A 26,627-nucleotide genomic window follows, 5' to 3' on the forward strand; every position below is an offset into this window, starting at 1 on the left:
TTCCTGGCAACTTTTCTACAACTTCAAACAACTCTTTCCTTCAACGATCAGCTAATTTATGTCTGGCTGAGGGGCCCAAATTGCGGAGGAACACTTTATAACCTGGTTGCAAGTCTTTGAACCAAACTTCAGCGTCAAAACGTCTTTTATTGGCAGCATTTAATTTAGCAGCATTTTCCTCAGTCATTCGATAGGCCTCTTTCAAACTGTTTAAGGTGTGCAACATACTGATAGTGACTTTGATATTCCACTCCATCAATGGAGACACCCAACTGAATGTCAACTGGGAGACGAGCTTCTCTCCCAAACATGAGAAAATAAGGGGAGAAAATAGCTGACTGCTGCCGGGTGCAGTTGTAGGCATGTACCATAGCTCCAACATGCCGACTCCAAGTATGCTTAGCCCCATCAGGTAGGGTGCCTAGCATATCTAACAAAGTCCGACTGAAACGTTCAGGGAGGGCATCACCCTCAGGATGATAGGGTGTAGTACGGCTTTTGTCAATGTTTAGCAACGTTAACAGCTCTTTAATGAGCCGACATTCAAAGTCTCTCCCTTGGTCAGAATGAAGTCGATTTGGCAGTCCATAATGCACAAAAAACTTTTCCCACAACACTTTAACTACAGTCACAGCTTTCTGATCTTTGGTGGGATATGCTTGAGCATAGCGAGTGTAGTGATCAGTCACAATCAAAACATTACCCACTCCACTACTGCCATTGTCAATACACAGAAAGTCCATACACACTAAATCCATTGGGCCAGAACTTTTCCATAGGGGCAGCTCGAGCAGAGTAGCAGAGTTTTTCTCTGCAAACATCGGACACATCACCTGCAGTAATCTGCACCAGTTTCCCTCATTCGAGGCCAAAAAAAGGTCTTGAATCAGTCCATATGTTTGCTCAACTCCAAGATGTCCATGCTGGTCATGCAGACTTCTCAAAATGGTATTTCTGTAGACTTGAGGGAGCACGAGCTGTTTTCTTTCCAGGATGATCATGGAACAAGTGCACCCTGTATAGAAGCCCTTTGATTATCTTTAGCTTATCCCATTCTCTGAGATAGTATGTACTCTGCTCAGGCAAATTTCTTTTCATGTACTTGGGGTCTTTTCGAAGAACAGCTTCTCTAACATGTCTGATCATTGGATCTCTCTTTTGTAAAATCATCATATCCTTCTTTTGTAGCTGGATATTCTCTAGTACCCCTAAAGTGGTAGGGCAGAAATACATCTCTGGGACACACTCTTCTCCAACTCCCAAAGAGTCTACAACTCGCAGATCAGAAAAGGCAATGTGATCTTCTTGCACAGTGGCTGTAGCACAGTAAGCAGCCACAGCAGGTCCGGGTACTTCCTCCCATTCACTTTGTTCCATATTCACTGGCAATCCAGGTCGCCTGGAAAGACCATCAGCCCCAATATTTTTTGGTGCTGTAGTCAAAACAAAAGTAAGGGGAGTATTATCAGTCCTGGACTTGAAACTGAACACTGTAAAGGTATTCATGCAGTTTGTCCACAACGGTCCATTTAGGAGAAATTCCAGTTTGTGTACAGGATAATTTTTTTCTGCTGGGCTAAGACTTCGGCTGATGTATGCAACAGGCCTCAGTCCTTCTGGATACTCCTGATGAATAACTCCTCCTAACCCATCCTAACTGGCATCAACATGTAACACATATGGCTTTTGTGGGTCTGCATAAGCCAACACAGGTGTTTCTGTAAGCTTTTTCTTGAGCTGTAAAAAAGATTCCTCGCATGAAGAGGTCAATTTGTCATTGAAAGGAGTTTTGCCAGATTTGTCAGAAACAGAGGAGTCTTTCAGTAGGTCATTAAGAGGACGTGCTATCTTGGAATAACCTCCAATGAAGCGGTGGTAGTAGCCACAAAACCCCAGAAAGGATCTCAATTCAGTCAGATTTGTGGGACAAGGCCAGGTCACCACCGCCTCCACTTTAGCAGGATCAGTTGCTATCCCTTGTGCAGATACAATGTGACCTACAAAGTTTACTGAAGAGCGAGCAAACTTACATTTATCCAGGGAGAGCTTCAGGCCTTCTGCTCTCAAACGTTCAAGTACTTTAAACAGTCGCTGGTCGTGTTCTTCCAGGGTTGAGCCAGACACAATTCATCAAAATCATCAAATAGACAACACATTGCGTGGGACAAATGTCTCCCAATGTTTGATCCATCAAACGTTGAAAGGTTGCAGGAGCGCCATTCATTCCCTGGGGCATACGAGCAAACTGGAAAAACTCTAATGGGCAAATAAAAGCTGTCTTTTTTTGATCTTCCTCACTCATAGGCACCTGAAAGTATCCAGAACGCAACTCCATTACTGTGAACCATTTGCTGCCTTGCAAAGCATCAAGGGCTTCATCTATGCGAGGAACAGTGTATTGATCTGGAACAGTACATTGATTCAGAGTTCTGTAATCAACACATATTATCACCCCACCATTTTTCTTTCTGACCACCACTATTGGAGATGCATAAGGACTTTTAGACTCAACAATGATGTTTTGATCTTTCATTTTTTTCAAACACTCTCGAACATCATCCAAATCTCTGGGAGGTATCCGTCTGGATCTTTTTCTAAAAGGGTTGCTATCTGTCATGCGAATAGTGTGTTGAATGCTTTTAGCACATGCCACATCTATTTCATCGGTAGAGAAAACATCACTGTACTCTATTAGCTGCTCACCGAATATTTGCGTGTGCTCTGGAGAACTGTCAGCATCCTCCAGGTGAAAGTCTAATTTGGTTTCTTGATTTTCAATTTTGGCAGGGTAGGAAGTAATGGATTCAGTTGAATAACAATAGGCCACGTCCTGCCAGGCTGGTATTATGACTGGGTATATAGTATTATTCCGAACAGTAACAACATCCATTCTAGGACATTTAAAACAATAGTCTTTCCTTTCAGGTACTATCTCCCAGCCGTTCTTTGCAGCCATTTTGGGATCAATCTCTAGCAGGAAAAAACTTCCATTTGCTCCTGGTATGATTTCTACCTAAACTCATAGATTTCTCAATTCCCTTGGTGTAAGCTCTATTGAACGCTAGGGATTCCCCACAGTTCCTCCAGGGAGATCAGGGCCAAAGGTTTGACATATATCCTGCAATTCTGGAGCTACAGGTGGATCAGGCAGTGGAATCCCTTGCTGTGGCTGAAGAAAATGTATAAAAGCAGCCTCAACAACTTCAACATTGGAGCACAATCATAGGTGCTGATTCATTACCTCCAGGCGGGGGGCTCACATAAGCGATTACTTTGAGTGGTGGATCCTCATCAGCGACAACACCGGCAATGCAAAGTTCCACTTATAGACAACCATCCAAAAAAAAACAGGATTTTCTCCCACACCATAAACAGGCATATTGTTCACACATTGCAAAGGAAGATGGCTTAAGTGTTGTTGGTACAAAGACCTGTGTCTTTCGCTCTCAAAATAATTTTGAGGACTGGCAACATAGGGTGATGGGGTAACAGTCCCTTTATTATTTGAGCAGTCCTTAATTTGTCAACATCTGCAGGGGAGATCACCTTTTCAGTTAGCAATCTCCCTAGAAGTACCTCTAGCCTCTCACAAATACAGAAACACCCTCTCCCTCTTTGTGCTTCGTCTGTTTAAAGTCAGCAAACATTTGATCAGGATCATGGTACAGTCCATAAGCATCTGTCAGAACATTAATATAATCCTGAGCAGTGGTACTCCCATTAGTGTCCTTGTATGCTCTAACCATAGTAGATGCTAGCGTTCAGAGGCTTTCCATAATGCGTTGTTTTTTCTTTTCCTCCGAGCAAGTCCATTCCTCCATTACTTGTGCAAAATCTTTCATGCCTCAAAGCTCTGCTCACCAGCAGGAACAGGTAGCACTCCTGAAAAAGTCTTTAACTTGCAATGAGAATCAGCATAAAGATTTTGAGATATACCTTCAGTGACCTTTAACAACAAATGCTGTCATGCTGACATTGCTGACAACAATGTCAATGCTGACATTGTATCAGTGTCTTCTGTAGTGACTTCCTCCTCACTGAAGGTGAAATTACTAGGAAAAATATTGCACAGTCGACATCCTCAGCCCCTTTGGGTTAGATACACAAGGGCCCTTTAACTGGATTTAGATCCACCTCACTGGGACATAGATATTGGGTATAGAGCTCATATCCATCATCCTCTCTCTTATCCACAAGAGATGCATGCTGCAGAGTTTCATTGGCTTTTAGTGCCTCCTGTAGTCTGTGGGTGCTCACAGATGTAGGTACACAAGATACAGCATAGGTCCTGAGAACACTGCCATACAGCTTCCATAGATAACAGTGGCATGGTAACACAATACTGTCCTGATCCAAGATAATCTCCGCAGTGCCTCCAATTGTAGCCCTATTCTGACCTACTGTCACCTTTACTCTACTCTGTTACCAAGTCACCTTTTGTTGTGCAGGACAGACACTGACATATCACACAAACACATGCTGTGACCAGGTTTTATTTGCTGGAGTTCAAGAAAACAGTTGGAGTGACTTTTAGAAGTTACGCCTTGGGTGGGATCATTTATTTTATTTTTTTTAACCCTTGATAGTGCAAATGCCAATATTTAAATCACCCGATGACTTTTCATCCAGTTGCATGTAAGATCTTGTTGACACTGTAACAACCCACTGTCATATTTGTATAGCCCTATTCTGACCCACTCTGCAGGCTTCTGATGTGTTGTGGAGCAACCTATGTGGATGAACAGGAGCAGAGCCTTTACTTTATCTGTAGGAACAGGATGAAATCTCTCATAACTGCAGTGCCTCCACTCAATTGGGTCTTGTGAGTAACAAGTGCAGTCCCAGTTGGGAATAGTATACTCTTAGACAATAATCCACACTGTATTAGCAGAAAGAGTCTCTGTATTGAATTGTAACAACATATGAAATCCAGTGTAACATCAAAGTTTGCAATCTTCAAACAGCAGCAGTGTAAACATGGTAAAGTCCTTTCAGTGCGAGGATTGTGCCATAACTTACAGTCATGCAACAGGATCTGAGACTTTCACTCTCCAGAGCATGTCCTCCTCAAGGGCTTACCCATAAATCCCTGCCCCAGGCTAGGACAGTAATGATGACCTTATCCCCAAAGTGCCGAGGGCACAGCAGCCATCTTGGAACATGGCAAAGGACACACTGCAGTAATTATCAAAGAATTCATTAATGCTTAAACAGGCAATAGAATTACTACATTGCTACATTTGTATCACATTCATTTCTATTTTCTTTGCTTTAAGTATTATGATTTTCTAAAGGGAAAGTAAAGTTTCTCTTAAATTTTGTAGCATAACTTTCTAAACAAAGGAGAGATAGGGTATGACTTACTGCTCTGTTTCATTTCAGTTTATTTGCCAAGTGATTAAAGCTGTTGCTCACTACAATTACACAGAGTATGCTGCAAGAATCCTGATTTTTTTTTTTATATCACTTGCATACAATTGATTGATGTAGCTTCTATTTATTCAGCAAGCCAAATGAGCATTTACTTGATATTCTTTAGTAAAATGGCCCATTTCAGGCCTAGTTGTAAATTTCAGCTTGAACAATTGAGGTTAGTAAACAATAGGCTTTTGTAACTTCAAAGTTAATAATCACCTAGAAATAATGTAACAAGGGCCAATAAAACCACCTGCTCACTGGAAATTAGATTACAAAATATTTATATCCTCCATGTTATATTTAAATTAAAACTACTGTTTTAAACTAATTTATTTTGTACTGTTTTATTTTGTTTTTTTTTTTCAGATTATAACAAATAAAGATGCTTTTATTATGCAAGCTCATTCTAAATATTTTAGGCCATATATCTGATACTGCAGTGTCCACGTTCTCTCTTCTAAAGGCTGGGAAGTCCTTAGTCATTACATCAACTTTTTCTATGGTAAATCGTTACAGTAATACCTATCAAATGCTGGGTATTTATAATAAGAATACTATTTCACATTTGTAAAAATGCCCCTCATTGCAGTCATCACTGCTTATTCTCCACTATATCTTACTTCCTAAAATCTTTTGAAGACAGTATTTCCCATGTATCATTCCTAACAGCAAGTGTTTGAGAAAATGTACAGCATTTTATATCACTGTGTCCTCAGCCCCATGTATTAAAATATCCTTGGCCATATATATATATTAATACATCCTCAGCCGAACATATGGATGTGTGTGCGGCTTCATATATGTGTCACCATATTGTCATCCTTATATATGTTACTGTATCCTCAGCCCCATGTATGTAAAACTGTATTCTTCAGAGTCAGAACTGCTCACATGCGAAGGAGAGATAGTTTATTAGAGGTAGTCACACTTGCTGATTGTCAAATAATTAAGTGAATTTGATTGGCAGCACCTGGCTGCATACTTCAGCCCTCTTAGTTCCTATAGAAGTGGTAATTCACAATAATTTTCACACACTGCTTCTGAATTTTTATTAGTTTTTGTTCTAAAAAAACACAGTGCAATATGTCCGAGGTTGTATTATTCTTCTAGGGACTGGCTTTTTTTTTATTATGTCCTGGTATGTAACAACCTTAGAATTTATAGGGATACTTTCTTTATCTCGTGACAATACATCTTTTCTTTACAGAAATTTACCCATTTATAGGCAAAAACTCTAACAATATATTTTTTTTATTGTTTTATATTTTTCACCTTTTAATTTTTTTTTCTCTGTGACAGTGCTGTGAAAGTAACAAGTATCAGGGGTGCTTGGGATGGTTTAGTGGAGGTAACCTGCACACTGTTCATGTGCTTGTGGTTGCCAGATATCTTAGGAACTGCTCCATTATTATTTTTTATTATTAAACATTAAATAGGGGTTGCAAATGGCAGAAACAGACAGTGACACGGGTGGAGAGAACCCTGCCTAGAAGAGCTTACAATCTAAAAGTTGGGTGAAGTAGCACACAATATGCATAAACTGGAATTACTGCACACCATCATGAGTGGCTGGCAGTATTCTATGTACTTTTTCTTCTTTTAGCCATAAGGTGACACCTTCTTCCTCTTAGCGGATTAAAGCTACTGCTGCTTTCTTTTAATGACAGTCTTCTGAGTTCATCCAGGTATTAGGAATGTAAAGGAAATTGAACATTAGAGACAACCAAGAAGCACCTAAAAGTATTTTCTTGATTTCCCTAATATACACTGGAAAGTAGCAACGTGACTTTTTTAATATTAAAAATGCAAGCTTTAAAACATGTTCTGACATTCTATGGCTAAAGATAGGATCTATGTCTGTTCGAATTAGCCCTGCAACAAAAGTTCTACAATCCCTAGGCAAGAGAAGGGATACATAATTCTGTGCACACCTCTTACAGGAAGTAACAGTGATGCCTCTTGACTTTCAATGACTGAAGATACCTACAGGTATCTCAAGAAATGTTATTGTCTTAGATAGGTTCATCACAAATATATTTCATTTTCATTCATAGGGAGGTATACATTTTGTAAGACATGGTAAATGAAAGACACGTTTTTAATTTACAGTACATTTATTTTTCAGTGCATTATAAAAATAGTTCCATCATGTGGATTGCATGGGGGTGTCCCCATCATAAGAAAGACCCCAAAGAGACAAACCAAACACACCATAGTGTTTATATAAAAATACTGAACTTCAAGCAGTCTGAGCAGGTAAATACATGTGCTGAGAAAACACCATAGCATACAGAGGTTAAATTCATTGTGCACATTGACTTTCTTACAAATTTAAGATTTTAACATTTTTTATCATTATGATGAGGTTAATGTAAAGTTAAAAAAAAATTATGAAAAAGCAAACTGTTTGTGCATGAAAAAAAGATCAGTGGTAAATCATTACTAGCATGGCCATATGTACTACCAATATATGGCCCCTAGTCCATACACCTACTGACACAAAGAGATCCTTAGTTCAGGTGTTACAAAGGGTTTTAATGCTGCTGCAAGGAGTAAAATAATCCATCCAAGCCTACTGGAATATGGTTCATTTTTGTTTGATTTCTTGTGCCACTTATGCACCAATGTTTTTTCGTAACAAAGGTTTGGGCCCCTTAACATCTATGGACCCAATGCTTCAGATAAAGTTGTACTAACAGATATAAAGAAATACAAATGTAAGTAACTATGAACCAGCAGGATGGGCAATACAATTAATGTTTATATGATTTTGTGAGATCTTTAGCAATGTATGTACATATGTATTGTCATTACTAATTACTTTGTTTACTAATTCCATATTGTTGTGAAAAAGGCTCTCACTCTACTCTAGGGTTTCTCAACCAGGGTTCCTCTAAAGGTTGTTAGGGGTTCCTTGAGAAATTACTAGTTTGTGCCTCTCAGGTCATTTAAGTGATACCAATGATCTTTTTGGCTATCTTTAATGGTGACATGCATCCCACTGGACAGCAATGTAAGAAACATTCTTCCCAATGGCCACCACACTAATATACTGTGAGCTATGGATATAGAAAATATGGCAGGGGTTCCCCAAAGATAACAAAGATGTTTCAAAGGTTCCCAGTGTTGAAAAGGTAGAGAAACACTGCTCTATTTTATATTATCTACTTCGTCTGTAAAACAAGACACAACCAGATGCCACAAGTTCTAGGTTTGGAGTAAGGAATGGTTAACCCTGTGCAATTTTTTTTTACCATCTGTGTCCTCTTGTGAAAATTCTTCTCACGCAAACACAAGGAGAAAGTAAGGGAAATCTATAAATTGAGGCAAACCCTTTGTCACCAGAACAACATGGAAGATTCTTGTTTTGGCGATAAACCTAAACTTTCCAAAACTGAAAAAAACTTTATTTACTTTTATAAACTCTTTTATTCATTAAAATTGTGAATAGGCATTGATTTTTATTGCAGAAGAGAAGGGTGACATCCCTTCTACAATATAGCATACCTACCTACCTGCAATCTTTTTGTAAAATTACACTAAGCTGCACATGTAGATTTTTTGTTCATTTTGTATATGTACCAAAATCTCAGTATTCTCTATTCTGTGTCAACACCCCTTTCTCTGCAATAGGCAATGTATCCTGCATGTACATGTGATTTATGCATAAGGTATATATGGTAACTGTTCATTAAAGTATCAGCGGAGGTCTATGGTAACAGAAGGACTAAAATATAAAGCTATAAACTTATGTACACATTCATATCAATTCTTAAATCTTGCTTTGAATGAGAATTCCCTTTATGTATAACTAACATGCAGAGTGATAGACAGTGCCCAGCACTTTTACTAAATATGGGTACAGTCCTTCAGACAAAGAGCTTCTGACATCCAAGAACATACAGTTTTCCAAGATGGAGGAATTAACAGAGAAATGCAAAACGTATCATGTTAGTTACTGAGATTAAGCAGCTTGGTTTAGAACCCGAAAACTGTTATGTTGCATCATACATTGCTATAATGAAATGAATTTACTGGAAACTTAACAATGTAACACACACAGGAATATAAATAAGATTAATGCTATCTAGTGAGTTAACAATGGGATGTGCTCCCTGGACATTTTAGCACCTTCTATAATGCAGTATTTTCATAGAAAAAGCAATCACATAAAACTAGTACAAAAATATGATTATCAATACACATCATTTGCTTGGCTTATCACAATACCCTAGTTAAAGTTGCTTGATTTTCTTTGAATGAGTGAGCTAGATCCAGTCTTTAACAGAGTACTATGACCTAGTCTGGGAACAGATTAAATTGCTCTTTCTCTTAAAGAATAAAGCGAAAAGGAAAAATAATTACAATAAAATAGATTTTTGTAAGGGGGGTGGCCCATGCTGGTTTACTTGGATGCAGCAGAGAGGAGTGAGTGCCTGGGTACATTGCCTGGCAGGGTTGCTGACATTGCAAGGTTGATGCAGCCATATTTCAACTGTAAGGTTAAGAATCCTGGTATGCTACGTACCTGATTAGTTCCACCCATGAAGCCACCTCCAGGAAGAGGTTATAAAGTGTTAGACAGTTTGACACCAAATGACACCAACTTCTGGGAATGTTAGTCTTATGCTACGTATAAGGTGGTGTTGTTAACCATAATGCATGCAGCATTAGACTGACTCGGCTGATAATCGAGCCATTTGAACATAGTTGCACTTTACTCAGAAATTTTTCTTTAAGGCAAAACACCATAAAGAAGCCATACTATTATATAGATATACTAAATCTCAAATATGCCCTGCTTTATGTGCATACATGCAGTTATCCCCCATGTACACAATACAATAAGTATCTCCCCCTAAATTTATGATAATGATCCATTTACACATTACATTAAGTATCTCCCCCTAAATTTATGGTAATGGTACCTACATATTTCATTAACCTGCATAAATACCAGAGGTGCAGTGGAACAAGCGGTTTCCTCAAAATAAGGAAACTTTTTCCTACAAGTATGACTGAAAAGTATTCAATATTCAAGTAAGATATTTGATTTATACTGAACCTTGTTGTACAGACCACTGCTCTCTATGAACCTAATGATAAACATGAGATAATTGGCATTTGATGCAGCCAATTCTGAGACCCTCATGTCTTTGGCACCTGTAGACACCCCTGGTAGAAATAAATGGAAATAATCAATTGGACTAGCTGCCACTATTTCCCTTAAGATAGGCGCATAGTGGTGACCATCTCTGCTCCAGTTCTCACAAAACCTGAAATACAGATTAACCTTTGCAATTTGGGAGATCCCTGGATTTGCAAATATTCCTAAAGGTCTATGGCCTAGTTCAGCCATTTTAGGTTATCGGGGTCTAGTGTGACAAAAGTAAGGTTTCTGTAATTCTATTATAAATATCTGGTTATCTTTTCAGTATATTACCTTTCCTTTAACAGAATTCCTTTACAGATTTCCATGCAGTAAAAACACTGCAGCACTGCTATTCTAATTGAATTCATTTATGACACTTTCATGATTGCTTAAATAGAATTAAACAAACACACTAGCAATAATTTACCTTCTAAATGTGAAGAAAATGTGTTAAAATCATATATTACTGGTAGAATTTATTATTGTTGGTATTTGGTAACTGGGCATTCTTTCATTACAAAAAATATTTACTAGGTAAATCCCTTATATATAATGAAACATGTTATGCCACTCAATCACAAGGAAAATTAAGCAACTTCTTCCTGTGGGCCATGGGATTTGTGAAAAGCAAATGAAACCAACACCATGATATTGCACCTTGTTTATGCATTAAAAATGAAGCAATATATTTTAAATCACATACATACCTAAAAATAGAATTATTAAAGAACAGCCTTCCTCAGAACATGCAGTAAAAAGTCTGGATTTTGTTTTGTCAGTATGAAATTTTTTATCCATCGGATATTTTAACGGAGACTACGGGACCTAAAATTTTGGACATGGTGGCTTTTAAAGGCCATAAACCTTCAAATATTACTTATTACAATTAGAAAGCCACATAGAATAGTCATTTACTGTATATTACAGTGTATAATAAGGAAAAAACTACAGGAAGTATGTTTGAGCTATATGCATGATTATTGAGCATTTTCAATATTTTGTTAGGAAATTGTAGAAACTGGCTCATAATGAGTAAAATGTTATCCATGAGATGTCGATTGCATATAGAAAATAAAAACTTGAATGAAGAAAATGATTTGATAGGGGCAAAATCAGTATTTCCTGAGATCAGTATAGTTGAACAAATGGCAATACAATGTGCATGGTGCAGTTACACAAAGCAATCGTTTTCTGTTCTCTGGTCAAGTCAGTTAAGAGATGATTGGTGAGGGGTTGCTACTGCATTTTGCACCACATCATGGCTCTCTGTGCTGCCTACTGAATAAACCTAATATTGTTAAAAAAATATATTGCATTGTAGTTAACAAAGTTGCAGTACGTTAAGGCTTGTAGTTCCCATTATAATTTCTTGCTCTGACATAATAAAACTTCTTGAAGGCTCTAGCAATTCATCTTCATGCAATAAAAATTGCTTGGCTTTGATCTGTGGGCTTAAGGTTTACAAATTTGCAACAAGGCATAAGGTCCGTAGTATTAATTCTCACTCGTTTCACTGTCATCCAGCAGTGATGAAAAGATATCGAAGGTTTGGTATCTTTGTTGATGTTCACGTTTCAGTTTTGTGTTTCTAGAGTTAGTAGAGCCTAAATTGTCCTGGCCGGATCCTGTCTCCCCAAAGGCTAAAGTGTCTGGAAAAATAGAAGTAGGTTAGTTACATAGGTACATTTTTGGTAGACATCATCATCATCTTTAGTCTGCATCCACTGGTATGGGGGTGAAGTCATGTGGATAGGTAGTAGACAAAGTTATGTAGGAGGAAGTAGATAAGAGGAAGATAGATAAGTAGGCCATGTTCCAGCTAGTATGGTGTTTCCAAACTAGCTAGAAGATATGTACGCTACATGACATTTTTGGCCTATACCATCTGAAAGAGAATACCCGTCTCCACAATAAGTTTGGAGCAAAAAAAGCCAGAATTGATAAATACCAGTAATTTAAAGAAATGTGTAAATGAACAGTGGTGCAACTCATTCAGCTCATGCAACTCAAAAGGTTAATCAACCAATAAATTCAGTGATGGGACTTTAAAGGTGCATCAATCTCTTCATTACATTAATCCCCATCAAGTAATCTGTACATTCTATGATTGCGTGACATCTCGGTGTTTCTCCAAGCCTGGGGAGAATACACTTTCATAAGTGAAGCTACGTGATCCAGCAAACCTGGAATGGATTTCTTAAAAGTCATTTGCTATTTGTTAGCAAATGTTTTCAAGCCTTTAATAAATCAAGCCCACTATGTATGCAGCACAATCACTTTCTTCCAAATTATGAATAGAACTGTTTTTGTTGGTCCCTGTTTTCTCACTGGAGAGATTCAGTTTGTAAAGACAACTGCCTTAGGGGATAATTCTCCTCATTTTTTGTTGTATCTCCAGTACAGAATGTGAAGGGACATCTTTTAGGGAATATAGATAGCAAAAATTAAACTGATAAAGGTTTTCAAAACCCCTACTTTACCCAAAAATGTTTTTGTTATGCATAAATGCATACATTCCTGTTCTGTTCTCACTGGGTATGTGTCTGTAGGACTATGGTAGTGTGGTTTAGATTTTGTACAGGGATCAGGATTTACCATATAACTGAATAAAATAAAGGGAAACCATCATATTCTTTAGGTGAGTACACATCTGAATTATCATTTTATTTGAATAAAGGTAATTTTCTCTCAATCAATACATTTTAATAATGTCTACCCAAATGATATAGATTTTCCACAAGGTACAAATCAGGAATTTTTTTTTAAATAACTGTTTTCTTTATTAGAGCAGGAAGAGCGGTATTTATAACATAGCTCTTTATGGATGTACATTTTGTTATACTGCCCACTCCAAACACAGTAACGCTAATATAATAAACCGGATAAGGTGTTACAAGTCCGGCTGATAGACTCTTAAGTTGCAAGGCAATGTGTAGAACTACAATGCTCTCAGATTTTATTAGGTGTAAATGTCTAAATATCCATATTTAGCTTAGTCTAAGCTTTTTGGTAATATACTAACATGCAAATTTAGTTTATCCATGATGGGTATACTCACCATGTATTCCTATCATGTGCTCCAAAATTAACACTCGTTCCGCTAAAATTTTCAGGGCTTCTCTAAGTTGCTGTACAGCTTCACTCTACGGAAAGAAATGAAAATCATTTTTGAGTTTATAAAGCAAAGAAAATATACCTAAACCCCAGACAATTACCAATTACTCTCTTCTTTCTCTTTTACTAACATGTAACAACATGGCCCCTTAACTTGGAAACTAGGAATACAGAGAACTCACCCACAGAGTCCTAAAGAGATAATAAAATCCAGGGGGAAAAATATTTAATAGAAATCTGCCAAAAACAATGCTTTAAATTAGAAAAAAACGCACTTACATCTTCTCCTTTTTGCCCGTCTTCTCCTTTCATGCCAGGTTCCCCCTAAAAAAGAACAACAATGTAATACAACATAAAGCTGTTTACATACAAAGAGACATTCTTCACAAATCGTACTTTATTACACCAACATATGTGAGATTATATCTACAGGTAATAAAGTATTTCTGTATAGTGGTTAGGTAATGAGTTCATTGTACGTAGTATTGTACTGTATTACATATTGTTTATGTGTGGGAGACAAATAAATAAATTTAAGATCAGGAGATAATTTTGTGTACCTGATGATAGACCTTGCTCTTTTTAAACATTTAATTGGTTTCTTTTGCAGTTATCTTTAAAAAGAGCAGTGCGTTTCCTGGTATGTGTGGGGGCCTTACAGCCTCATCTGTAGATCTCTGAATGCTAGTATCAGGAGATATGAGTACATTTGCCAATGCAGATCTGGTACTGAGTGTTATTCTATTTGCTGGAATATGTCTATGAAGGTTCCCATTTATCCAAGTCATTGTATATCTAGTAGTAGTTAGTCACATTCAGCTGGATTTGTTCTTGTAATATTGAAGAAATAACTCAGCCTGTCAAACTGCTTCATCAGTTCAATAAGGCTTTCAACATTACAGGAACAAATCCAATTAAATGTGACTAACCACAACAAGATAGGCTTACTTGAAGCTCCGACATGGGGAAGCAAAGCCTTGCCTCCACCAGACATGGTAAGTCAGTAATAGAGGATAGATCAGGGTTGCACATGCAAAGTGACCACAGGTTGTGTTAGTGACTAGTCTTTTGCCCTCTACCTGACGTAAGTTCTTTGGCACAGCTTCAGGAATTACCTGTAAGTAGCAGCCATGAACTTTAGGCCTATGTTTTTTTTTACGGTCCTAATGCCTAATTTATGAAAAACATATTTGGATTTTACAGTGTTCTGAATGCTGCCAATATCAGAAGCATTTAAAGAGACATATAAACTGATTTCATACTTACAGGAGGACCTCTAAGACCTTGCTCTCCTGGTAGTCCAGGTTCACCCTAGTAAACACAAAGGTTTATATATTTACTTAATATAAATAAAAGAGAAAACGACAGGTAAATATATATAAATCCCTGCAAAGCTAACCCTAAAGACAATTGTTGTAATTGATAATCCATAATCATAATAGTTAATGTAATTGATTACTGAATGTCTCAAACTATTCAATCTAAAATGATCACAAAGTTTTATTAGAAATGAAAATAGATTTAGAAGAAAAAAGCCTGTTTTCCAGGACAAAATAGAGAGTTTTTCTACAGTAGTCCCTAATAGGCAGATATTAAATTCAGAATGAAGCTGTGGATGGTGGAGTAGGCACCTAATTCTGCATCCCCTCCCAAATGCAGTGTATACAATATATATATATACCATTTTTATTAAAAATATTTATTCCCTACTCTTTCCTTATTTATTTATTGTTTCATTGATAGCCTGATTTTTTGTACTGTACTGACGTGTGTAGCAGACATATTTCAAAATTCAGCACTGGTTGCGCTTACTATAGAATTTCTTAGAATGTTAATAGGCTTGCACTGGCCTATGCTTCTATGCCCTTCTTTATCTTGCTAGCAAGGAGGAAATAATAAATCAGTACAAAGCCCAATCTCTGAAAGCACAAATATATCCTGATATGTTATATTTTTGGTACCCATGGTGAGTTTTGCCAGCTCTTCATGCACCGACAAAGGTTGAGTACTACAATTAAAGCAAACTAGAACTTGTGAACTGGGAAATTAGGTCGCATTTACTTTGTTTATGTAACTGCCCAGTACTACAGTATTAAGTACAGATGGAAGTCTTTAAATATTCTTACTTTGTCTCCTTGTTCACCTTTCTGGCCCTTAGTTCCTTGATGACCTTGAAGTCCTGGCTTACCCTAGGAACGATAACATTAATTATGTTACTATTACGCAGGTAGGCATAGGAATAACTAAAAGTGTTAAGAGTCTTAACATCGCCTTATATACTCAGATATGTCAATGTTTTAAATTATTGAAAAAAAATAGGTTTGTTCTGATTTAAATTTGAATTTGGTTTCCTAATTTGTTTTTTTTTTTGTTTTACTTGTGTGCATATAAATAAGCTACAATGCAAATGAATTGTAATTTATATTCTAATAATATTGTAAATGCTGTCAGTTGTGTCTATCTTTGTTTGGCTAAGCCACAGAACACTAATTCCTCCCATGGTATTCAAAGCATGATGGGAGGTTTTTAGCTTTATATGTCATTTGTAATTTTTTTTATTTCACAGATGAATTCCGGCAAAAGCTGTATCATTGTTTTATTGTTCTAAAGCACTAAATACTCATATCAAATCACATAAGTGTATTTTAACTCTGTATTTAACTGATTGTCTGAAGTTCCCAGTTTTTTTATTAATATATTTACCTGGGGTCCTGGAATACCTATTGGCCCAGCTGGTCCTCTAGGTCCTGGATTTCCTACATCAGAATATTTTAATAATTATCATAATGTAATTATGTTGTTATTACAGCATTAGCATTTATAAAAGTTTACTATATTGTATAAAAAATATGTAAGGAGGTACTTTATCACAAATAAATATTATTTTGGTGATTTGATAAAACATAACAACCTATGCTTTTGAATATACAATATTTTATCCCAGGGTCAGTTTATTTTCCTTGTCAACCACATATTTTTTCAGTTATCAAATATTTCCCACATGCATTATGTCTCTTTTAATACATATTAGTCATGTACATCTAAAATACTTCCAATGCAAATCATGCCAAGGCTTGTGTCATGATTTAATACCTGGCGGTCCAATAGGGCCTGGTGGTCCACGAGGTCCTGGAAGTCCAGACATTATTGTATCAGTGATAGTAGAAACTGTACGTGAATCTCCATCTACAAGAGAATATATATGAACTTAGATATAAAACAAAAATCAAGCTTTAAAGAATAAAAAACATTGAGGGACATGATTTTTAGAAATATGTTTTAGTATTAAAAACATACAGGTATACATTACATACAATCGTAAAGTCTTGCTTTTTCTTTTAAATGGTCTTTCCCAATGGTTCCTAATCTGAAGATACACACTAATTTGTAGAGACTGAAAGGAAGAGGTGTGAACAGTGGCCATGATAAAGAAAATTTACCAGCAAATCTGGGATTGAATTTGAGCAATTTGTATGAAACTTAAAGTACCACGGCAAGGTGATATGTTAAAAAGTGCTAAACCATAAAGTATAGAAGATCTGACACTGACTGCTATTTAATTCCAAATGGTGCCAGGTCTTCAAACAAGTGGTCATTTTATCTAGTTTATAAAGTCTTTATTCAAATTTTTTAAATAATTCATTGCTTAGCTTTAATGGGAATTGTTTAATGGGAAATAATCTAGATTTCTAAAGTCCCAAATCTAGTCCAGGTGAAGTGTGGCATGACTGGAGGTTAGGTGAGTAGGTTAGGTGAGTCAGTCACCATTAGGCATTGTGAAAAGGGCTTTTACTGCCTGACCCTTCTTTAAAATCACCAGCCAGAAGTTGAAGGGCATAAGGATTTATATCAGCTTAACATCATGCTTCTATGCTCACAGCCCTCATTTTAGGAGGATACCTCCCCAGATGCCTGATATGCCAGGCTGGTGTATATTGTTGATGTGGTTGATCCTGAACTGGTGTAATCTTTTGCTGATCGCTACTGCCAATCAATTGTGACTGTCATAGACCCTCTAAAAATCTTAAAATAATTAAAATATTCAGGAATCAGGATGGAATGTTCAATTTGTCTTATACAGAGTTATTCTTTTATATATATATAATTTAAATTTAAATACTATTTGGTTCAGCCAGTGAGTTATAGTAGAACTCCAGGCACATTGTTAAATGGGCATTAACCTTTCCCTACAGCTAAAAGAAATTTAGAATGGAAGTGTGATTCAAAAAAAGAATTATGTGAATGCATACAGATATATAACAGCAAACAAAGAAACATAATATTAATAATTACGTAGCTAACATTTATACCTTAGCTTATCAAATCCAAGTCTATGATGACCGTATTAGCCATTGTTCAGGGGGTAACAGTAGAAAATATGTTACGAAAATATTAGCTTTATAAATATATTCTTCAAATAACATTTTTTAGCAAGGTGAACTATTATATTGTGTATATATTTTTAATTAATTAGGGGTATTTAGGATCATGTTTTCCCCATGTATTGATGATGGTCTCATTTAGTTCTGCTGGACCCCATTACTACAACAGTCCGATGGTAAAGTGCTGTCTTTTGTCCTTTTTTAATAAGTAGCCAGAACAAATAATCCGGTTGATAAGTACACAAGATCATATAGTGTCTAGCACATCGAAATTTTTAACACCGCTTTGGCAGTATTGATTTCTACATTACAGCAATAAATGGTGACCCCCCCCCCCCCCAGCACTTGTGGGTAGCTACAAATAATTTCCAAAGATAAAGGTTCAACATGCTTACTTTCTTTGTCTGTATTAGGCTGTAAAGAGTATAGGACGCCTTCTGGAAATGAGATTGGTACAGTGGGTGGTCCAGGGGGCCCTGGAGGCCCAGGTGGTCCTGGGATTCCAGTTGTTCCTGGAGCTCCTCTTGGACCTGGAGGTCCTAAAGGTCCTGTTATGATAGAAAATACTTATGAGTTTATACATTCATACAAAACTTACATACATGCAAAGTAAACTTACATACAGTAGTTCATCATTTTTCAATATTAATATTATTATGATTATTTACATGTTTGGATTTAAATAATGCAAACTATACAAATATATATAACTATATAACTATGAGAACATTTACAATAAAATATTTATGTGTATGATATTATAAGTGATACCTGCATTGGTTGCAAAGGTTATCATCCATTATAACAAGAAAAAAATAATAATACCTTTGGATATCCTCAGTTGTTTACTGCACATGGGTGTGCACATAAATAATGATGTCCCAACAGAAAGTTAATATATTATTCTGGTTTAGCACAAATAATTTACAATATATGCATATTGACTGTGCTGTTAGATACCCACAAGTCAAAAGATACAGCATTGTGGGGATTTTTTTGGGGTTCAATAGGTGTTGGCATTCACATATATGTTGCAAAATATAACGGCCATTTTTATGTTCTCCTAAATAGTTATTGTATATTACATTTGGTTTGTGAGAACTTGGCCAAAGCAGTGACTATTTTGTCACAACTGCAACTCATGGTTCGGTAAACCAAAAACAATTCAGTTTGTTGATACCTGGAGGACCAGCTGGCCCAGCTCCACCAACTTCACCACGATCTCCTTTGGACCCAGGTAAACCCACAGGTCCAGGTGGTCCTGGCATTCCTGGCAGACCTGTTCATTGGGATATGACAAAATTATCCAATAAAATAAATCAAGTTTCAATAATAAATAGCATGCCCGTGATATACTGTTATCCTAAAGTGACCCCTCCAACACAAGATCAGTTTTACCTAATATACTTTAACTTTTACGTAGGTTGTATATAAGAAAGCCACTGTAGTCCCACTTCTGCGGTGGATTGAATATCTGTTTATCGGGCTACATTTGTTTGAACACTGCTATATCACATTACCTCTCATTTATAGATTCTGCCAGTGGCAGACCAAATAAGTGTTACCACGTAAAACCCAAAGTTGAAAAAATATTACATACCAAACTACATTTTCCAGCATCCCTGCATTATAGTATAGGATTTATAAGAAGTTAGATATAGAAGTCTGTATGAGTGGGTGCACGGCTACAGGCAAACAAAGCTACATAATAGGTTTAGTTTAGTTACACTAATCAACGTGAATGCTTTAAGAATTTGTTTTGTTCAATTAATTTTACAAAATTTAGCCATACAAGGGATATTAATGATACAGGAAATATTTCAAATGCAACATGTTTCATTATTTTTGTATTTAAAAAAGCATCAGCTTTTACCTTGTGCCTTCTTTTCTTCACTATCTCCTTTGGAACCTAAACAAAAAAATAAAATATTATTAAAGACCACATTTGAATTCATTGCTAAAAATGCATAATTCAGAACAGTATTTGTAGTTTTATGCTGTTGGATGCATAGGTCAGTGTATGCAAAGAATGTATGCAAAATATTTATTATAATATTAACAGACTTTAGTTTAACCTTAATTATACCGTTTACGTTATTTTATATGCATTTATAATATTCATTTGCATAACTGTACAATTAGAGGATGAGGATCACCATCTTTTATATGTTTTCTAAGGTCTCCTTCTCATATTTAAATCTTGATTTCTTGATTGGGTGGCATTGATTCTAGAGCATGTATGTCACAATGGGTTGAAACAAGTGCAATACATTTTCCAAGGGCCACACCTTTCCAGAAAGTATTTGTAACACTTTGGTAACCATTAGCATAATACAAATTCCAAATAACAAAACACAGGCTACAAAATAGTAGCTACAATGTTATGCAAGAAATTATTGCCTTTATCAACCTAATAACAGCCTTTATTTAACATTTTACTGCAAATGTCTACAAAAAAATGAAATCGTTCAATCCTAGGTATTTTGTATCTTCCTTTCATGTTATCTCCTATTCTTACCTGGTGGAGATTTAACTGACTTTCTGAAACTTCCTCCTGGGCTCAACAGGGGAATAGCATCGGGCAGGAAGTCCTCATTCCACACACCTGTGCTCCTTGTGATTGGCAGATCATTCTCTGATGCCTTCTCTGATGATTCCAGTGTAATGATCTACAAGATCAACATATACAGGTAATAGGTACATGACCTGGCCAAAGTTTTACAAGCATAATGGTAGAGGGGATGAGTATTCTGCTAAATCTAGCTCAGGGTCAGGTAATCAAGAACAACACTGTTTTCTTTATCAATGTTCTTAAAAGTATCGCCAGCACAGCTGACATCAGTCCCTGCAACAACATAAGCTTAAATGAACCCGAATCACATGCATGTACCCACAACAGGGGCAGAGGGCAAATGACCAGCCACTAGTATTGTCTGTAGCCTCCCTGCAGATTTTTTCAACCTATAGCTAACTCACCATGTTTGTTCTGTCTATGGAAGCGGCCACAAACATTATTGTCTGTGCAATCATAGTGAGTTTTGGTTACTTACAGGCTGGTATGACATATTCCAAGGTTGAATTGTAGTTTCTGTTAAGCTTTGCTACCACTATGTGCACATACAAATCCAATGAAATGTCTGAAGTCATGCAGTTGCAGGCCGATTCTGTCTCCAAAACCAAAAACCAAATCTTTGACGTAATCAGTGAGTTTAAAACCTGTTCCGTACTCCAATAATTGGTTTAACTGTTACTTTAAGCTTTCCCATGCCCTCTAACCTTGTACTACATTGATTTTAAACACAGGTATAAGCTACATTCCATAAAAAATCCCAATTGATTTCATATGTGCCTCCAACTCAAGGTCTTTTTGTTTATAAATTAAGTCGTAAATGTCTTGACTATCTAAACAACAGAAGTAAGGAAGATACCGAGTCTTATCTACAATCAGCGCTGCTCTGAGATCAAAGCTATTAATGTTTTTGCATGAAATGACATCATAATGGGGAAAAAAACCTCAATGTGTGAGTGATAGAACCCTAATGAAGCTTTGATCTGGGCCAGCACTGGTGTCAGTTACCCATAACAGTCTACAATAGAAGTTCCTGAATAATGGTATCTGATGGTATCTGCTATTTCACTGATCTTATTTTCCACATAACACTCCAGACTTTGACCCTCAGGTTTGCATGGTATTAGTTGATAACCAGTAAGTAGCAGGTTGGTGATCCGTGTACAAACTGTGGTCAGTCAAAGCTGGAACACAGCCCCAGGTCAGGGCATGTGAAGTTAAACTAAACTTGTATCATACTGTACATGCTGTAAGCAGATCAGAGCATGTAAAGAATGAATACAAAAGCTATGAAAGAGAGGCCAAGGTTGAACCCAGCAAGTTCAATATTCAAAGGCCAGGATTCCAAAGTAGAATTGGAACTTTTTTGTTCAGTCCTCTACTTAATATTTACAGCTTAATGACAAAGGTTTTACAAAACCATAAAAAATCATCTACCAAGCAAAGATTTGTTTATTCATGATAACAAAAGTCTATTTATAAATGCTAAGAATTAATAAAGCAAATTGCCTAGTTTAAAGTAACTTATTTTTCTTATCCCCCCCTCCCCCACCAATAAAAAAAATTGAAATTTTTATTATGTACTTTATTTTAAACCATGTGATATCATTTTAATGCACACTGTGTAATAATACAGTAAAGGAGCCTGTACAACAGTACAGAAGTGAGGGTTGAGTTAGCTGGGGTTCACCTTTAAACTTCACTTTTTTTAATTGAATTTAATTCACTTATTAATAAGTAATATTCATAAAGCTTATAAAAAATAGTAGACACTAAGGCTATTACATATAGTCAGTCCAAATATACACTCACCAATCTTTAGTTGCCACCTCTAGCCAAAATGTTTTGATTTGTCTCAGATAGAAAGACTAATATTAAAATGTTTGTTTTTACTGCCATCTTTATCCCTTTGGTGGAACTCTTCATACCCCTCTGGACTAAACTCTGTGCCCATTTGAAAGAGGGGGAAGTTGGTGAGATCTCGCAGAAAAGCAAAGTTTCCATTAAACCTTAAGTTGCTAGGTGAGGCTGTAAACCCTAATTTAAGTATGTTTTATTTTCTGGAGTTCTTTGTATCAAAAACAACTGCAATGTTTAAAAAATATTTCCAGCTTTTTTTTAAATTTTATTTAGCATTTCAATACTGCCAATTTTCTGTATCCTATTTGTAACTACATAACATTTTCATACACCCACTCCAGTGATGGCTCCAGTGATTACTCCTCTGGAGCAAGTTTTCTGATGCTTACAACTATGTTCAATGTGTATCAATCCAGCCACTTGTAAACTCCATCCGGAGTGTGTGTGACAGGGCGACCACGCAGGAGAAAAAAAAACCTTTGCTTCCATATAACAGGAAAAACCCCAATAAAGACCTTCATTGTCAAATTACTAGGTTTCATTTTAACAAAAACTGCAAATTTGAAAATTTCTTTTAAAGTTACTTTAAAGTTATCTTAAATGGCATTTATTTAACTGAGTTTACACGTACTGTACTTTATTCACAGTGTTACATATTGTTCCCAATATTGAAACAACTATGTAACATGAAAGTAGAACACGATACACCCCATTAAAAGTTCTATCAACACTTTTCACAACACAAACAGGTGCATGCGGGGACAGACTGTAATGTGTAACTGAATACAGTGAGAACACCAGACCCATTAAAAGCATTAAAAGCTCAGCTTTGATACCACTCACACTGAACCATTGACACCTTGGATTTTTATTATACAAAATGACTATGTGTGCTTGTCAAAAGGGGAAATTCAATTGGATTTATTCGGATTAGAGCTAAGTAATACCACCATGCATTATCTTCAATAGGCAGCGCCAAATGGGATGTTGGAGTTAGGATCACAATGCTGTTTTTTGTGATGCTTTGGGCACGGATTTAGGAACTCGGCTACAATTTATAGGTTTAGAATATGAGTACAGTTGCTGACTTTGGCTTTGAAGAAACATCTTGGCTTTTATCTTCAATAGAGCTTGGTGAGTCTGATAACGTAAATGACCTTAATGGCCTAATGATAATATATTTTCCTGATTTGTTCAATAACTTAGACAACATTTGAATGCTGTGACTTGGATACCATTAAAACTATTCTGTTGTTTATCTCTAGAATCAAGTTATATAGTTGCTAAATCATATTATACATTAAAATGCATCTAAACCCAAGAACAAAATGTAATATATTGCAGCTTATCAGTATATATTGTTGCTTAGTTTTTGATCTTTTCTGTCTTTGGATGATGTCACTTACTAATTAAACTGCATTATTGGAGAAAGGAGTGTTGTCACCCAAGAACAAAACCTACGTCTCATAGAATACCCGCTAACGCATGATGGGATAAATGGGTTGATCATACTTGCAATATTTTTATTAGGTTTAATTAAATTAGTTTGCATAATAAAAATTCACCTAGCATAGTGAAAACAGTGACATTATTAATATTATTATTTTTATTATAAATAAACAGTGTTTATCAAGCACCAACAAATTAGGCAGCGCTGTACAAAAAAAAAATTGGGGTTGCAAATGACAGACAGATACAAACAATGAAACAAGAGAGGACCCTGCTCAGAAAAGCTTACAATCTAAGAAAAAGGTGAAATAGGACACAATAGGAGGGGGCATATCAGCTTGTGATACTGTCAAAATGTACTGCTCCTGTGTGCAAGGTCTTTTGGCCACCAACAGTTTTGGAGCACTGACATTAATGCAATCAGGATGGCTGTACTGATTGATATTACCCAAAAACCACAGCAATGTTTTGATGTTCGATCAGATCATCGCTAATCTAGTCCAGATTTTTATGCTTTTGTAACCACTTGTGACATTTGTGCCTTCAGTGACCATTCTGCTACCAGTAACCCCAATGTCACTTGTGTTTCTTGCCACCAGTAATGACAATAATGTTTTCATATGGTGCATGACGTCTTCAATTTTTACCAATGCCTAAAAAAGATGGTAAAATCAATATAATGTGTAATGGAAGGATTAACCACCCACCCATACATAATATTACACTAGTTTATGTGTCACCAAGTACGATGTAGGGATTGTAGATTTTTTTCCACTTGTATGATTCAGCTGACTTTGGCTGTTATCTGGCTCATTGTAAGGGTGTGTGAGTTCCAGTTTTTGAAAGTACGATGTAATAAGGCTGCACAGATGTACAAGATTAGGAACCATGTTGATTTACATATATAATCCCCTTTTGACTGAAGACGGTGAACCTGAGTCAATCCAAATATATTATTCTCAAAATTAGCCAAAGGGTCACGAGGCACATGCTCGCATTATGGGAGCCAGAACTAGTTATGCGTTGTACCAATCATAAGACACAAGCTGTGCAGTGTTTAAAGGTCCAGTCAAAACTTGGAAAGAGAACATAGTAATATTATTAAAGGAACAAGCATACATGTCTAGGGCTTTCTATGTGATTGGTTACCTGGTATTCACTTTAGACCTAATTCTAGGAAGAAAGGGTCTAAAGACCCTGGACCTGTTTCCTCTTTTAAAGTTTTAAAGCTAAAACACAAGATGCCTATTATTATCTTTATTAGTCTGAAAGCCTTTTTATTGCCCTCTCTGATGTTTATATTCCTGAAGGTGTCTAACTTTACCAGACAATACTATTAACTGAAATACTATTGTTTAGTGAACACACCATCACTGGCTACAGAGACTATTGAGAAATTTAATTGCATTAATAAACAACCCTTAACTATAATGTAGGGATGAAAAAAAAACTAAATAATAAAAAATAAAAAAAACTAAATCACACACAATGTTGTTATGGCTAATAAAACGACTATGTATTTTTATATTTAGCTGTGTATTTAGGTGTTTGTCTGGAGTTCCATGTCTTACTCACCTTCTGGCAAACATACAGTACTTCATAAAACACTGTAGTTGTGTACTCCTGTGCAAAATACTGAAATCTCCGTACTTCAGGGGGTACTTCTGGGTAAGCTCTGGTGTTGGATTGTGTCAGCTTACCCAGGTGAAAGGTACACCTGGGATTTATTGGGTTATTCACTAACAAATCAAAAAGAAATCTCAAGAGGTACGGTTTTGTTATCAAAGTTATACCAGACCCAGAACAGAGGGAAAGCCATGAATGTTTCCAATACTCCTCCCGTTACATTCTAAGTGTAACCTGCCAAGGCACCCCTGTATCCCAGGCCATGACAACCAATAGGTAGTTGGGTAAACACTCACAAGCCCCCACTCCCTCAAAAAACATGGCCAGTTTTAAAATGGAACAAGTTATGGAAATCAGGGTCATTACTCCAATTGTTTTTACCTTATATATCCCAGTGCACCAATGTTGATCAACCCCCCCTCCCCTTTTTTTTTTTTTAAATTGTATTTTTATTAAAAAATTTTCAACAGAATTACAAAACAGAAAATAACAATAAGGTGCAAAAACATAACAGGTGTAAAAACTTGAGCAACACAGTTATGGGGCAGCCGTATAATGAGAAGTCTGAAAGTGTTAGACAATTGATACAGTCAGTACACAGTATATGAATACAAAAAATGTCCATATATTTAGGAGTAGAGATTTCACACAGTTCATGTACATACTGAACATTAGTCTACAACAAAGATAATGAAATACATATGTCAAGTATAAAAAAAAAATGTTTCATAATTATCCATGGTTTTTCTAAGGAGAGCAGTAGGGTACTCCATAAGCCGTACTTCCTGAATCCTCTTATATAGGTCCTCCATGGAGGGGGGCAAAGTAGCCTTCCATTTAGCAGGGATCAGTGTCGGTGCAGCTACCAAATATATGCGATACCAATTTGTGAGCGAATTTGGGTAACATCTTAAGAGGTTGGCCCAAAAGGTGGGTCAGAGGATCCAGGGATAACTGCATCTGAACTGCTTTCGAAATCAATGAGTTAACTCGAGACCAATACCCTTTAATAATAGGACAGGAACAGAAGATATGCTGCAGAGTGCCCCCCCCCCCC

The 26,627-nt window shown here is 36.4% G+C and overlaps 1 protein-coding gene across 1 annotated transcript in view; it reads right to left on the minus strand.

Annotated features, from left to right (window-relative positions):
* Nucleotides 1-7,520: 7,520 nt before the first annotated feature.
* COL26A1 (collagen type XXVI alpha 1 chain) overlaps nt 7,521-26,627 on the minus strand; it is a 216,355-nt gene continuing 197,248 nt past the window's right edge. Inside the window, exons 5-15 of the mRNA XM_072429704.1 lie at nt 20,585-20,735; nt 19,940-19,975; nt 19,247-19,345; nt 18,462-18,614; nt 16,778-16,870; nt 16,388-16,440; nt 15,811-15,873; nt 14,951-14,995; nt 13,964-14,008; nt 13,629-13,713; nt 7,521-12,219 (exon numbers count right to left, since the gene is read on the minus strand). Coding sequence (XP_072285805.1) covers nt 12,065-12,219; nt 13,629-13,713; nt 13,964-14,008; nt 14,951-14,995; nt 15,811-15,873; nt 16,388-16,440; nt 16,778-16,870; nt 18,462-18,614; nt 19,247-19,345; nt 19,940-19,975; nt 20,585-20,735 — 978 coding nt within the window. The 3' untranslated portion in view covers nt 7,521-12,064. The remainder of the gene's footprint in view (nt 12,220-13,628; nt 13,714-13,963; nt 14,009-14,950; nt 14,996-15,810; nt 15,874-16,387; nt 16,441-16,777; nt 16,871-18,461; nt 18,615-19,246; nt 19,346-19,939; nt 19,976-20,584; nt 20,736-26,627) is intronic.

This window comes from Pyxicephalus adspersus, chromosome 1 (genome assembly GCF_032062135.1).
Source record: "Pyxicephalus adspersus chromosome 1, UCB_Pads_2.0, whole genome shotgun sequence".
Lineage (NCBI taxonomy): Eukaryota > Metazoa > Chordata > Amphibia > Anura > Pyxicephalidae > Pyxicephalus > Pyxicephalus adspersus.